Source organism: Lepisosteus oculatus, chromosome 4 (genome assembly GCF_040954835.1).
Source record: "Lepisosteus oculatus isolate fLepOcu1 chromosome 4, fLepOcu1.hap2, whole genome shotgun sequence".
In the NCBI taxonomy this organism is placed as follows: domain Eukaryota; kingdom Metazoa; phylum Chordata; class Actinopteri; order Semionotiformes; family Lepisosteidae; genus Lepisosteus; species Lepisosteus oculatus.
In genome coordinates this window covers 45,678,806-45,693,581 of record NC_090699.1, presented here as the reverse complement: position 1 = coordinate 45,693,581, position 14,776 = coordinate 45,678,806, and the positions used below count along the sequence as shown (strand labels likewise).

Genomic DNA, 14,776 nt, shown 5'->3' with positions numbered 1-14,776 from the left:
CTAAGCCAAGTTATCTGCCCAAGTATCTGGTAAGGGCAGGGGCTTTATGTTAGATAGTCCTAGGCCACAGCAGTCAACAGAAGGAAAATTAATTGTGTATCATAATCCAACCATCTCCCGGGCAATTGCTAGATACTGTATAACAACATTAGGCCATGTGTGGGGTATTCATTAGTGATCCCACAGAAAACATCAGGGTCTTAGCTACCAGGTCTGTACAAAGAATGGTCCTGCAGACCACAATTATTGGTCTCCACACAATATGTAAACATGTTAATGCCTTGCAAAAGACATGGTCAGCACCTCCGGTATCAAAACTGTAAACATTGTTTCTTATCATTTTAAATATTTGAGAAAAAACATTTGCAAATATAAATATCAGAAAATACACAGAAACATACATTATAAAAATAACAACTTACTACATAGTAAAATAATCACAACAATAACCACAATACAATTATTGACTTCCTCTACCCCTTACTAATCCGTACATTCAAATTTCATCCAAAGTTTGTTTTATATCTCCCCATATACTTTTAAATTGTATTGTTCTATATCTTTCCACTGCCCAACTTTTTATAGTTCTTAAATTAATACAGTAAATAAGATTTCCAATCCTCCATACTTGGTACTAAAATTGAGTGGAGTGGAGGATAGCCAGCTTTCTAATTGTACCCACTCTGTACATACTTTCCAGCATTACCAAAATGAATCAATTAGTGAATCACTTATTTTACATTAAATACATATATCTGTCAAATCTTTATTATAGATGTATGTATGTCTATGCATACTGTATATCTATGTATAAAATCCATATATTTTAAAATCTGTGCACATTCTGCCAGTGATGCTTATAGTTTTAGAATAAACTGTTGTACTGTCTAAAGACAGTTAATACTCATATCTACATTGAATAATTGTTTCTCTTGTTCAGTTGAAGACTGTTCAGTCTATTTGTCATATGCACACGTGCAATGAAATGCTTATTTGCATGTAAGCTCCATTACAAAGACAACAAGGAATCACCATAAACATAAACACAGAACAGCAGCAGCAACGAGTCAATGGTAGGGGTAGATTTCAGCTGTGGAGAAAAGAAATACAACGTTTCGGCTGTGGAGCCTTCTATGGGTGTCTGGCTCCACAGCCGAAACGTTGTATTCTTTTCTTCTCTTCTTCAGCATATTATCCTTTACTTGTTCCTTTGCAGCCTATTCATGCTGACGCAGCTATCTACTGTACTTGAGTTGTGAAAATGTCCGCAGTAAAGGGGAGCTGTACTCCAATAATGGACAAGGCTGACTTGATCACCCCCTGTAATGCCTTCTGGTCAGACAACAAGCTGCTGCATAATCACACTATAATACCACACTTGAGGACACTCCCAATACTCTCCTGTTAACCATAGTTTGAATAGGGTTTTTTGTACATTGCATTTTTGTACATACTTTTTTATACATACAGTGGTACGTTTTTCTACATGCATAATGTGAGATTTTTGTTAATAAAAGTAGGCATTCCAATAGTTTAACAGGAAAAGTACTCCCTCCAGCTTCCCCCTCTATCTGAGTACTGCAGCACAAGAAGTTCTTTAGAAGTAAACCCTGGCCTAAAGTATAGTTTAGTTTGCTAAATAAAAATTTTACTATTTACCAAGCAATACCTACACTTTCTGTGCATTGTTCCAAAGACTTTCTTGTACAGCAGTACACAGCAGCGCAAAAAGGACTGTTTTCTTGGTATACCCTTGAATGACAACTTGCACATAATGATCCACCCGTGTGGCTATAAGTGGCCATATTATTGTGTGTGCTCAGGAGGAGTGTGAGGTAGTTATAGACCTTAGTCCAGCGGTCCTTTTGGTCTATCAGCAGCCATATCATCCTGCAGCTCACAACTGGCAACCCACTGAAGCTCAGCAGGTGTGAGCCTGGTCAGTACCTGGATAGGAGACCTCAAGATTCAAGATTTCTTTATTTGCCATATACAACAAGTGTATTGAAATGTTTACTCATTCAGCTGTACCAGGTAACATTAGAGAAAAAAAATAGGCACAAATGACAAGCAGACGTTAGAATACAGCCAACAGGACATCATAATGCAGTACTTTAAAGCGCAGGTGCTAATTTGAGCTGTTTATGATGCGGACTGCTTGGGGCAAGAAACTATTTTTGAATCTATTGGTCAGTGTTCTGATACCTCCTACCAGAACCCAGGGGTGAAAACAGATCATGGCCAGGGTGAATTGCGTCCCAAAGTATAGCTCGAACCCTGTTGTGGCAGCGGTCAAGATGTATCCGATCAATGGAGGGTAGCTCAGTCCCTATGATTTTCTGCGTCCTGGCCAAATTTCCCACTGGTCTTTACCAATCATGGCCTCCTAATAATCACCATCTATGAATTGGCTTCCTCACTCTGTTCTCCTCCCCACTAACACTGATAACTGCTGGTGTGTGGTGAGTGTACTGGCGCACTATGGCTGATGTTCCATGATCCAGGTGGATGCTGCACATTGGTGGTGGGGGAGGGGAATCCCCATTATCTGTAAAGTGCTTTGAGTGGAGTGTTCAGAAAAGCACTATATAAGTGTAAGCAATTATTTATTACTTTTATCACAAGAGCACGGAGAGAATATACTATGAACTGTATAAACATATATTGAAGGAGATCAGATGGGTAATAGGTTTATTCCATGCTGCAAAGAGAAGAAAGAAAACACAGCTTTTCGGCTGTGGAGCCTTCTTCGGGTGTAAGGAAGGCTTTGGGTGCTCACACCCAAAGAAGGCTCCACAGCCAAAACGTTCTGTTTTCTTCTCTTTTCATTATGGAATAAACGTATTACTTGTTCCTTTGCAACGTACTGTATATTGAAACCTATTATGTATTCATTTAAACTTCCCTTAATGTTTTCATTTTTATATTTAAAGTACCTTCTTTTATTTATATAAACTTAAGAAGATACCTTTCTTAATATTTTGCCACATTGTTTACTGTAAATGTCAAAATAGGATTTTTAATCGTTTTCTCCTGATTGATTAATTTCCCTAGCCGTTGATCTGAATCGCATCTTGTGCCTTCGGCTGACTAGGAGCTTGTGTAGCTTCTCTTGTACAATAGTTACACAAGCGCTTCGCCTGCGAAGGATGATCCTCTGACACTTCTACAAGGGGTACTACAGTGTGAGTTCTATAAGGCTTTCTGTAGTATAAGGAAAATGTAATGTTTCTTTGAAGATCCGGTGCTCTGTCCTGTAACTCAATTGAGTTAGCTGTCTGTAGATTGGCTTGCCTCGTAGCACAGTTGTATATTGAGTTATAACATAGTAGAATATGGCATTGCCGCTACATCGTGACAAATTGAATGAAATGTGTTCGTGAAATCGATGTCAGTAATACGGTGCACTTCTGAAAGGTTTAAGAAAGCTGATAATTGGTATTAATAGCGTTGTGTGTTAACAAAATGTTCTATCTGAAGAACAAAACGGTGGTGTCGGTTAGTCCCTGCAGTGCGGTGGAGTTCGACCTTTCGTTTTGCAGTTGACTGAAATGCACAGCTACAGTATGCCCAAGATAGACTATCATACAGTGCATAAAGAGCTGAGAAGTGTCGCCTTGACCTGAGCGGTTTTTGTTTAAATGAAGCTCGAGGTGGGAAATATGATCTTTGTGCTTCTATGTTGTTAGAAAAACACCTGCAGTTCAAATGGTCACATCTGATGTAATCGGAAGTAAAACTAGAGGTCTGTCCTCTGTGACGCCTTTTGCATTTATGTGCGTTACTGGATGAACACTATTTGGGTCAGGTGCCTTTCGTCTGTTCTAGTTTCTCTTGTGAAGGACAGAGACTGGACAGACATGAATGAAGGAGATGGTGTGGGGGAAATGAGAGAATATTTCAATAAAATGCGTGCAGTGTACTGTAACAATTTGTTTCTGTGCAAATACTACATAAATCCCCCTAATGTATACAGTACATTTAGTCTTTTTAATACAAAATGCGTTAATGCTGCCACCACCATTTACAAAATCTGGACATTTGTAATAATAATTAATAATTGCTTACACTTATATAGCGCTTTTCTGGACACTCCACTCAAAGTGCTTCACAGGTAATGGGGACTCTCCTCCACCACCACCAATGTGCAGCCCCACTTGTATGATGTGACGCAGCCATAGTGCACCAGTACATTCACCACACATCAGCTATCAGTGGGGAGGAGAGCAGAGTAATGAAGCCAATTCATAGATGGGGATTATTAGAAGGCCATGATTGGTAAGGGCCAATGGGAAATTTGGCCAGGATATTGGGATTACACCCCTACTCTTTTCAAGAGACGCCCTGGGATTTTTAATCACCACAGACCACAGAGAGTCAGGACTTTGGTTTTACGTCTCATCCGAAGGGCGACGCCTTTTTAGGGTATTGGGTCCCCGTCACTATACTGGGGCATTAGGACCCACATAGACCGCAGGGTGAGCACCCCCTGCTGGCCCCACTAACACCTCTTCCAGCAGCAACCTTACTTCCATTACTGACCAGGCTCACACCTGCTGAACTTCTGTGGGTTGTCAGTTGTGAGTTGCAGAGTGATATGGCTGCTTTGTATGCTACATACAAAACATATTGAATCGTTTATAGTTTTTTAAATAATATATTCCAGGGCATCATACTCCCACAACAGCTTGTGTAATAAAGTACATTCTGTTCTCAGTTTAAAATGCACTTCCCCATAGTTTTCACTTGTGTCTGGTTGTGACTGGTTCTTCTTTCACACATACTTGTACTTCAATGTGATTAACGTCTACAGGGAGACTTGTGCTCTGATTTCATCAGTTTATGATGATTTTGGTAATTTCCCTAAAATTCCCCATCCATGTGGCATTCTGAAACTAATCTCCCTCATGTGCCAGATAATCTGCAAGCATTGTGTTAATACTGTTTCAGAACAGTTTTCTGTGACTCATGGTTTGCCCAGAGGGAAATAGAGAACCATTTATCATTGTAGTCAGTTTCAAGTTGACTTCCTGTTTAAACCTGAATAGTGCTACATTTTCTCACCATTGGTGTGCAAAACAGGGGAAAACATTTTCAAGGTTCCAATTTTATTAATTGAAACAATTGCTTATTATCATTTTTAACACCTAAATGCTTTGTTAATTGAGTGCCTGTGTGGTGGCTGTTTTTCTAAATGTATTTTATACAAAAGTAAAAGCACCAAAGTCATTCTCTCAACAGATGATAGATTAATCAATCCCTCTTCCTCTCTTGAAGTTAGTACTGCAGCCTCCTCTGCTAAATTTTCAAGGTTAGATGTCAAGAAGCGATTCTAATTTGAATGTGGCTTGCTCAGACTGGTTAAATCAGAAAGAAACCAATTTTCTTTGATCATTATGCAAGGACTGAATGCATGTGGAGTACTGCAGGGATCCTTTTAGGGCCCACTTTAGTTTTTTATTCATAATTCTGCTCTCTGAGATTACTACACATTATTAAACAGGACATGACATTTCACAGCTGTACAGATGATGCACTGTTCCATGTCTCTGACGCCAAGGTACCACTGGTGCTGTAAGAGATTTAATTAGGGGTCTTGCTGATATTAGAAGTTATACCTCACAAAATACATTTTAAAATGAAATGAAAATCAGTCAGATGTTGGTTTTATTTGGGAACAGAACTCACAAATATTAACTTGATGGTTTTTGTCACAAAACGTTTAATCTGAGATATTTTTTAATTTGTGTGTGAAGCATTTAGCACTCCAATTCAGATCACCATGTTATAATAAATTGTTTAGTTTTGTCCCATGCCATAATGAGCAATATTAAAACTGAAGGGCTATAGAAGAGCTGACTTCCCCACCACGTTGACAGTTCCTTATGCAATGCTTCTTCAGCTCTTCTTCAGCTTCCCAGCAAAGTGGGTGAACTGAACCAGTGTGTTCATTGGTTTGAACCTTGCTGCCCACGCCCCCAGGCAACGCAGCCAGAACCCTTATTGGCTGGTGTTTGTTTTATGCAAATCCCACTTGTTTACATAGCACATCTGGGCCATTCGCTGGCTGTTGTTCAGATGTTCAGGCTGCCATTGCAGTGCAGCAGGGTTGGTCCTCTGGATGTGCTTCTGTAGATAACTGTTTCTGAAGCCAAGAGAATCTTAATTTCTTCTCTGAGGAACTGGGACGCGCCTGTTACTGAAAGTCAGTATGATCTGGTTCCTCTGCTTTGGTTACACATGATGATTATTATTGTAACTTCCCTGTGTTTCTTTTCATCGTTTGCAGTCTTGGTAGGATGCTTGTTCGGTTATGTTTAATCTTTCAGTTTCTTCAGATCACACACAATAGAGGACTTCATACTTACTGTACACAGACAGAGCTTTAACATTATTCTTTTCCATGTTTTAATAATTTGTCATGCTCTTCTGGGGAGTTTTAACTATTATAGTGTATTAATATATTAATTAACGGGCTGTTTTATCGGCAAACATATGTATATATAAATATAAATTACAGAAGTTCCTTATTAAAAGAGTTATACAAATATATAGTTTGATATATCAGGGAAGTGTGCTTTAGCTCATTAACACAGGATTGCATTTGTTGTGTGAAGATGACTAACACTTTAAACTTCAAAAAGCCACAGACACTGCTTTGTTTTGGGCTGTGCTCCTCTTTCGTTGCTTATTTAACTTAACTGTAGTTGTGAGCTATTGAGGTCAGGTGTAAAAACTGAAAAATCTATAGGCTCATTTCACCTATTTTGCCAGTTCTAGATTTTCACCAGCTTAATATGTACAGCACTTCAGTGTAAGAGAAGAAACAATGTTTACTAAGACATTCACCGTACTTTTTTAGTGTTCACATAAGTAGTGCAGAGGTCCGAAAAAGAACGCAGCTCTTTTCATAAAGCTCCGCAGTCAGAAGTGATGATTTATGTTACAATGATACAGAAAGACAAAATTCCTTTTGTAAGCTGACTGGATGCCTTTCTGATTCTACTGGAGTTTTAGAGCTGTCTAATCATAATTGGTTCTGGCAGATGCCTGTTTCGATTGAAACCATATCTATACCTTACCAGTGTTTATTTGTTGAGGGCTAGAGGTAGCACTGAGGTGAGGTGAATAACCATCTGCTTTACAGCTCCTGGGTTCAGTTCTGACTTGGGACACCTTCTGTGTGGAGTTTGTATGTTCTCTGTTTGTTCCACACCTCATTTCCTCTAGGTGTTCCAGTTACCTCCCACATCCCAGTGACATTTTTTCAGGGTGATTGATGTCTCTAAATTGCACCTCATATGATTGTGTGTGTTCTCTGCAAAGGACTGGATGGACTTTTAGGCTCCCCAGTAAAGCAGGTACTGAAAACGGATGGAATGATAGAGGTCAAAGGCTGTATAGTGCAGGATTCTTAGTGACAGAGGCACTAGTGAAGCCTGCTTATCCGAGATATTTGTTTGGGTGTGACCCTCTGAAACCATCTGTTTCTTCTAATTAACAGCAGAATCGCCAAGGATATGTATCAATATCCAATGTTTTCAACATATCGTGTTTATCTCATAATTTATTCTCTTCTTTCCTTCAACAGTACAAGTCCACGGCACTATTTTAGCAGAAAAATGGTTATAAAATTGAAATCCAATAGTTAGCTACCTAAATATGTAAACTTACAAAAGTAGTACACAACAGCAACATAAAGTGTTACTGGTTTAGACAATGTTCTCTGTGATGTGGTGTTCTAACAGTTTTGAAAAAATGCCTTATAGATTAATAGCAGTCTATCTTAAATGGAGTTTATTTAACTAAAGTTCGGGAGGGATGCCAACAACCACGCTCAATCATCCCCAGCTGTCAGCGATTAGCAATCACTCCCTTCGTCCTTCCTCACCAAATGCTATAAATACCAAATGCGATCTCTCTCTCCCTCGCGTGCGACTTTTGCATCTCACCTCCACCCCAACTCCACCTCTGCAGCTGCCCCTTGGTTACCTTGCGGGGGGTTCCTGGCCTCCTCGTCCTATGGCCAGGAGGTCGGCCCTCAGCCAAGCGGGTTAAGCCAGATATTCACTCCACAATAGTTCACCATGCTTTGATTCTGGGGCGTTGTCATTCCCTGTGAAACTAAATAGTAATATCATTTTTTCAAATGCGGACTTGTTTGCCACTTCATATTATAACTTACATCAAAAAGCTGGAATACTGATGTATTTCCTGATTGGTTAATGTATAAGAGGGCAGTGATCATACGTGGCCAGCTGTTATGTGCATTAATCTGACTGTGGTATGTACTCTATATTGGTGTGCACTCTATAAAATACAATAGTTCCGTAGTAGTTAAGTATGCTAATAAAAGTAGTTCCTTTAATTAAGAAAATATACAGTTTGACATATCAGGGGAGCGTGTTTTAGTTCGTCAACATGTTGGATCTGCTCAGAGAGCTTCTTCTTCCTTGATGAGGTGGCGTGATGGAGTACTAAGCTGTGCTCCTTGTTCCGACACTTGATTCCAGCTGTTGTGGAAAGATCTAAGACTAGAACATTGCCAAGGTTTTACACAACTCTCACCACTTCGCAATCATGACAATCAGACATGGTCAGAGCCAGCGGACAAGAGCAGCTTTTATCTCCAGGGACTCTGCACTTTCTGCCTCCCGTTGTCAGCTTGCAGCTGTGTGAAAACATGCACAGTAGGGTTTGTGAAAATCTGGAGGGCTCTGTACATGCTAGTTTCACCATGAGCAGCATAAAATTGCAAAAGAGAGGAGGTTATTTAGCATATCTATCACATTTTGTAGTTAAATTGATTTTAGGATCTAATCCAGTTTCTATAATGATGACAGGGTATCAGATCTTACTTGGTAACTTTTGCCTTTGTGTAAAGAAGAGCCTTCTATTCTCAGTTTTGAATGAACTTGTGTCATTTCCACTTGTATCCTCTGGTTTGTGTTTCACTGTTGATTCTGCCACTAGGTCGACTTTGTCAGTGCACTTGAGGATTTAGAATAGTTTAAAATGAATCCTAGTCTTTTCTGTTCAATGTTTAAAATCCTCAGTTATTTTAAATTGGTTTGTGCAGGACATTCTTTTAAGCTCTTTATTGCAGTCTGCATGCCGAGTAGATGGTGGTTGGTTCTCTGTGTGAGAAGGGAGAAGTGATAAACAAACCGGTCATGACACAACACACTGCGTTCATACTGATTTGTATCTGACTTTATCTGATTTTGGTCAAAAAATCATGTCAGACACCTCAGTGCAACAGTTTTATTACCATGGATCATTCCTTTGGTAGATGCCTTTAAACTACAGAGGGCACAGTGTTAAAGCACAATAAGGACTAGATCCCAGTCCATGCTTTGTCTAGAAGGAAATATCAAGTTACTGAAATGCAGCCAACTGCCTACTGTGGTAAAGAGTAGACTTATTTACTGTGCACTTGTTTGTATTGGCTGAAAAACCTAGGGAGACTGTGAAGTGCTCTACCCGGAACCAGGCTCTTCAAGGTCAGTTCTCAGTGTGAGCTCTTTATCTTACTGACAAGCCCTTACACAGGGCTTTAAAAGAGACCTGGTGTGCTGTCGACAGTCTTCAGTACTTACAGTAGCTCTGAGAGCCTTGTTGTGTATTGTGCCATTGATACTGTCAGACATATGACTAGTTACAGGCCACATGTGAATGTATAGTGCCAGTGAGCCTGGCTAGAGCGGTAGTCAGCTGGGCCTTGGATTCCTTTAGCAACAGCTTGCGACACACAGAGTGGGGCTCTCTTGGTTCCCAGAAAAACTGCACCTCCAGCAAATGCCCACCAGCTTTCAGTGGCAAGAGTGAGAAACTCTTTACTGCCTCTTGCCTAGATCTCCTCAGTCAGCTGGACGTCTGGTGCCTGGTGACCCAGTAGCTCTGTGTTTGTGTTGCAGTGATGCTCTGGTTCCTGGAGGGGGAGCTCCTGTCAATGGGAATGTGGTCTGTGGGACTGGGGGCACTGGGTGCTGCCGTTGCTGGGATCCTACTGGCGAACACTGACCTGCTGCTAACCAAGCCAGCCCAGGCCAGCCTGGATTACCTGGAAGACACCGACCTCAAAACACTGGGGGAAGGTAAGAGCCCCTGTGGACCCTGATCATTTCCAGGACTTGGGAGCTGCTACAGTACCTGTACCTCTTGTTCACACTGCAGTCAGGAGTTACAATCACAGCATATCCTTTTTAATCCCACACATCCCTCTGTGTTAATTGAATCAAAAAAAGGAAACGAGTCATCTCTTATGTGAGTCTACAGAAATATCCTTTATTTTTTGCTTCTATGTGTAATAACCTGGTAATGAAAGATGTCTGTCTTGAACCCTGCTCTCTTCTTGCTTGCTCTAGATGAGGTGACCTTTAAAGCTAAAACGCTGTGGGACAGGACAGGAGCTGTGATCATGGCTGTCCGCCGGCCTGGATGATTTTTGTGCAGAGAGGTATTGTCCTGCCTAACATGGTCTTTTTTTATTCATAGCCTGCAGTTCTTTTTGTTTACTGCTTTGAATATGTGGTGTAGGTTGTGTGTGTAGGAAGTATTAATTTCTACTTCAATGTGTCATGACTGCAAGCTTTAAAGCAACAAAATGTGGAAACCGTATAAGGGTCTGAACAATTATGCAGGGTGCTGCATATATTTTAAGTTAAAATAGTCCTATATTTGGTACAGAAAGTCTGCAATAAGTTTAACAATTAATTCTAGAAAGAGTAACACAGTGAGCAATATTTAGTTGTGCAATTTGAGTTGCCTAAGATCTGCACACAGCTCTGGCCCTGTTCCATGAAGGACTGAGTGGAATTCGTAGGGCAAAATACTTACAATGTCAGTGCTAAGCATTATTAAAAACACAAGCCAGCAGCGAAATGTGTTTAATTCTTTGGGAGAAACCGAGCTTCAAGCAGGTCTGGCAACAGCGGTTTGCCACTGCCCCCTTCCCCCTTCCAAAAGATGAACTTGTTCCTGCAAGGGGGTGGCGGTCGGTCCTGGGTCAGCTGTGCTGTGCTTGCAGGAGGCTGCAGAGCTGTCCTCTCTGAAGCCCCAGCTGGAGGAGCTCGGGGTCCCCCTGTACGCTGTCGTCAAGGAGAACCTCGGCAGCGAGATCAGGGACTTCAGGCCTCACTTCAAGGGGGAGATCTTCCTGGATGAGAAGGTGAGGGGTGCACCCTGGGAGGATGGAGCCATCAAAATATTAGAAACTGCTGAATAACGTTTTGGGGCTCTTCAAGATGAGAGAGCAGCTCGAACAGGTTTTACCAGACAAGGGATAGTGAAGTATTCACAGCCCAGTCATGTTGAGGGTGACTGTGTGGGGACTGAGCCCAGTGTTCCAGCTGTAGAATCTGATCTGTGTGCTTGAGAGGGTTCATTCAAAATGTGCTCTTTGCAGGGAGGCAGACATCTGTTGTATGAGACATTTTGGACTAACTGAAAGGCATGAAATGACAATGATCAGAAATAGCCACTGTGCCACGCGTGGAAATCTTTGTATGGGTTTTAATGAATATGCAGGGATCCCTCCTGTACACCCATTTGTTGCAACACTTGAGATTGACTGGGGCTGTACTCAGATTTTTTTTAAAAAACCTTGAAAATGCTGGAATGCATCCACAAAATGACAATTACAGGAAAAAGCATTCCTGTGGGTTCTCCAGAGAATGTCAGCTTTCGTAACAAACTAAATTTAAAACTCATTTCAACACTTCACTGAATTGCGCTGTGACAGTTTTGCAACCCTACACTGCAGTTCCGCAGGATTAAGAGGACTGAGATCCGGGGATTGTTCTGGGCAGGGAGGGTGATGGGAAGTCTGTTTAAAACAGCCAGCTGCCTGTTACTGTACCTGCTACTGAGACAATGTGGTCATCTGAGTTCTGGGTATTGTGGCCAGTGAATGTACAAGTCCAACTACACCTGTCTGCTGTCATAGTATGAACTGTTAAAAAAATATATATCATATGAAATGTGTCTCTTAGGAAATTATTTTTTGTCAGAGGAGTTTTATGCAGAGAAGGTGAAAACTAAGTAAAAAGTAAAAGTTAATTCCACTCTGAAAAGTACAAAGAAGAAACCATGTTTGCACCTTCTTCAGGTGAAGGAAGGGAAGGCTGGGAGATAAAGCACAGAAGGACAGAGTGGCAGAGAAAGAGTGTCCAAAGGTTTGATCCCAGTTTAAGATGATCTTGGCTTCTGTTAACCTTTATTTGTTCCTTTGTAGCCAGCGAACATTGCCACAGCTCTCCAATCGAAGCCAGTGTGAAACTCATAATAATAATAATAATAATAATTGCTTACACTTATATAGCGCTTTTTCTGGACACTCCACTCAAAGCGCTTTACAGGTAATGGGGACTCCCCTCCACCACCACCAATGTGCAGCATCCACCTGGATGATGCGACGGCAGCCATAGTGCGCCAGAACGCTCACCACACATCAGCTATCAGTGGGGAGGAGAGCAGAGTAATGAAGCCAATTCACAGAGGGGGATTGTTAGGAGGCCATGATTGATAACAGCCGATGGGGAAATTTGGCCAGGATGCCGGGGTTACACCCCTACTCTTTTCGAGAAACACCCTGGGATTTTTAATGACCACAGAGAGTCAGGACCTCGGTTTTACGTCTCATCCGAAGGACGGACGTAACTCATGTTTGGTCAGAGTGGATTCGCTCTTTGGCTGGCAGGCCTTGACTCCAAGGATATGAGTGTGTCATTTTAGCACAAAATACGTTGACAAATCGGAACAAATAAATACCGGGACCCCCACAGCAGCACTACAGAGACGAGACAGCTGGGCAGTGTGGAGGGCTGGCGTGACGCAGGCGTGTCCCTTATCTTTCACAGCGGCGGTTCTATGGCCCGCAGCAGCGCCGGATGGGCCTGACCGGGCTCATTCGGCTGGGCGTGTTGCACAGCTTCCTCAGAGCCTGGAAGAAGGGCTTCGTAGGAAACGTGGCCGGAGAAGGCTTTGTTCTTGGAGGAGTCTTCGTCATTGGAGCTGGGAAGCAGGTATGACAGGGTTTTATAAGGACTCATTGCTTCCTCTCCCACCACAGAAATTGTTCAATGGTATTTTCTTGTTCATTAACATGTGCCAATTTGTTTCCTTCCTGTGTCCATATTCTGAAGCAGTTTTGAAATGTCTTCGAGCTGTGCCTCTCTCTGTGCTTCTAGTAGGGCCATATTATTCAAGAGACACAGCAGACACTGTGCCTAGGGCTTTTGAAAACTAAAGGTCCTTTGAAGAAATTTCTGACCATGTTCTTTTATTTGTATGATGAAAACTGTTATAAAGATCTTGAATACAAAGGATTTTGGATAAATATGTACATACAGGATAGGCTGTCTGAAAAAAAAAAATTAAACATAATTTTGACTACTGGACTACACAAGGAAATTAACACCCATTAAAAATGCAAGGACCTTGATCCAGCCCTAGCCTCTGGCAACATGTGTTGTGAAATACAAAGAGCCTGGGTGACACACTCTTACATCACACTGAGTCTCCTACAGTGTGACCTGGAATGAAAGCAGAAGAGAAACAAAATCGCCCGAGATCACCTGCTTGTCCTCCTTAACCCTCCCCAGGTTAATCATTCAGAATTAAGCTCCCTCATGTGGACAAGATGCACAAGAAAACTATGATTGTCGATATCAGGTCTGTGCGCTGAAGGTACGAGAACTTAAAAAGTCAGTCAGTACTCAAGCACAGCACCTGTGAAGCAGAAGTCCTGAGATGGGTGGGGAAAGGATTTGAGTTTGTATCTTTTTTTTCTGTAGTCGGTCCCTGGCAGAAAGGTGCAGTGGGGTGAAATGTTCTCTCCTCTTGTTAACAGGGCATCCTGCTGGAGCACCGTGAGAAGGAGTTTGGGGATAAAGTTAACATCACGTCTGTGCTTGAGGCTGCCAAGAATGTCCAAGCCCAGAAATAGGTGCATAGGAAGAAACTTGTGCACTCGCTATGAAATAGGTTTGCCGCGTGCTCAAGCTAGAGTTTTAGCTGACACATTCATTAAAAAATGGGGGAGTTACAAATTCTGCACGGAAGTTGAAGTTGCACAATTAAATGTTATAAGTAATTCTGTTTGTTGCAGTTGTAGGGTGAACAGTCATGTAGGAAATGGAATAGTCTGGCTCTGCAGTATTAAATACTAATACTTGTGTCTGTCCTTCTCCATTTAGTGTTATATCCTGCTTTTTTCAGAATGCTATAACATGTGCCTGTTTGGCGAGTTACATTTTTGGTCTTCGTTTGAGTTCTGCTTTGAATAAACAGATGACCACAGTGAAGCAGGACCCTGAGGACAATAGATTTTAGAGCCGATAATCTTTACTGCGGGGCTAAAAAACACAAATAGGTGCAAATTCAGTCTATGCAGATTTTGTTTTTCTTTCATTAGGTGCACTGTACAAGTTTAATGCTTCAGACTTAAATTGGTTTGAGATGCATATACAGTGTTCTTTCTCAGAGAGGGTGGTGGTTGTCCATGCTGTTCGATCTGAGCACCAGTGTGCAGTGTTCTCGCTGGGAGCTGATGCTCTGCTCCAGACTGCGCGATGGGTAGGGTTCCCCAGGCTGGTCCAGCCAGGTTGGCGCTGTGGTTATGGCAATGTGTTCATGATAGCCTGCTTATAAACTCCACTGAGGGAGCAGGCTTGATGCCTACAGTACCTGACTAACAGGCCACAGCAGGGCAGCCCACCTGGGGGCCTGCCAATGTAGATCCTTTAATAATAAAACAAAACCTGATTCAAGCATT

The 14,776-nt window shown here is 41.8% G+C and overlaps 1 protein-coding gene across 2 annotated transcripts; it reads left to right on the top strand.

Annotated features, from left to right (window-relative positions):
• The first annotated feature begins 3,075 nt into the window (after positions 1-3,075).
• selenou1a (selenoprotein U 1a) lies at positions 3,076-14,776 on the top strand. 2 transcript variants are annotated; one of them, XM_015347900.2, is made up of 6 exons: positions 3,076-3,185; positions 9,918-10,097; positions 10,368-10,459; positions 11,030-11,170; positions 12,861-13,025; positions 13,853-14,776. In XM_015347900.2, the coding sequence occupies exons 2-6, from the start codon at positions 9,920-9,922 to the stop codon at positions 13,946-13,948; spliced, it is 672 nt and encodes a 223-aa protein (XP_015203386.1). In that variant the 5' UTR covers positions 3,076-3,185; positions 9,918-9,919; the 3' UTR covers positions 13,949-14,776. The 2 variants fall into 2 exon arrangements, with proteins under 2 accessions (XP_015203386.1, XP_006630964.2); XM_006630901.3 differs by lacking the exon at positions 3,076-3,185 and adding an exon at positions 6,064-6,205.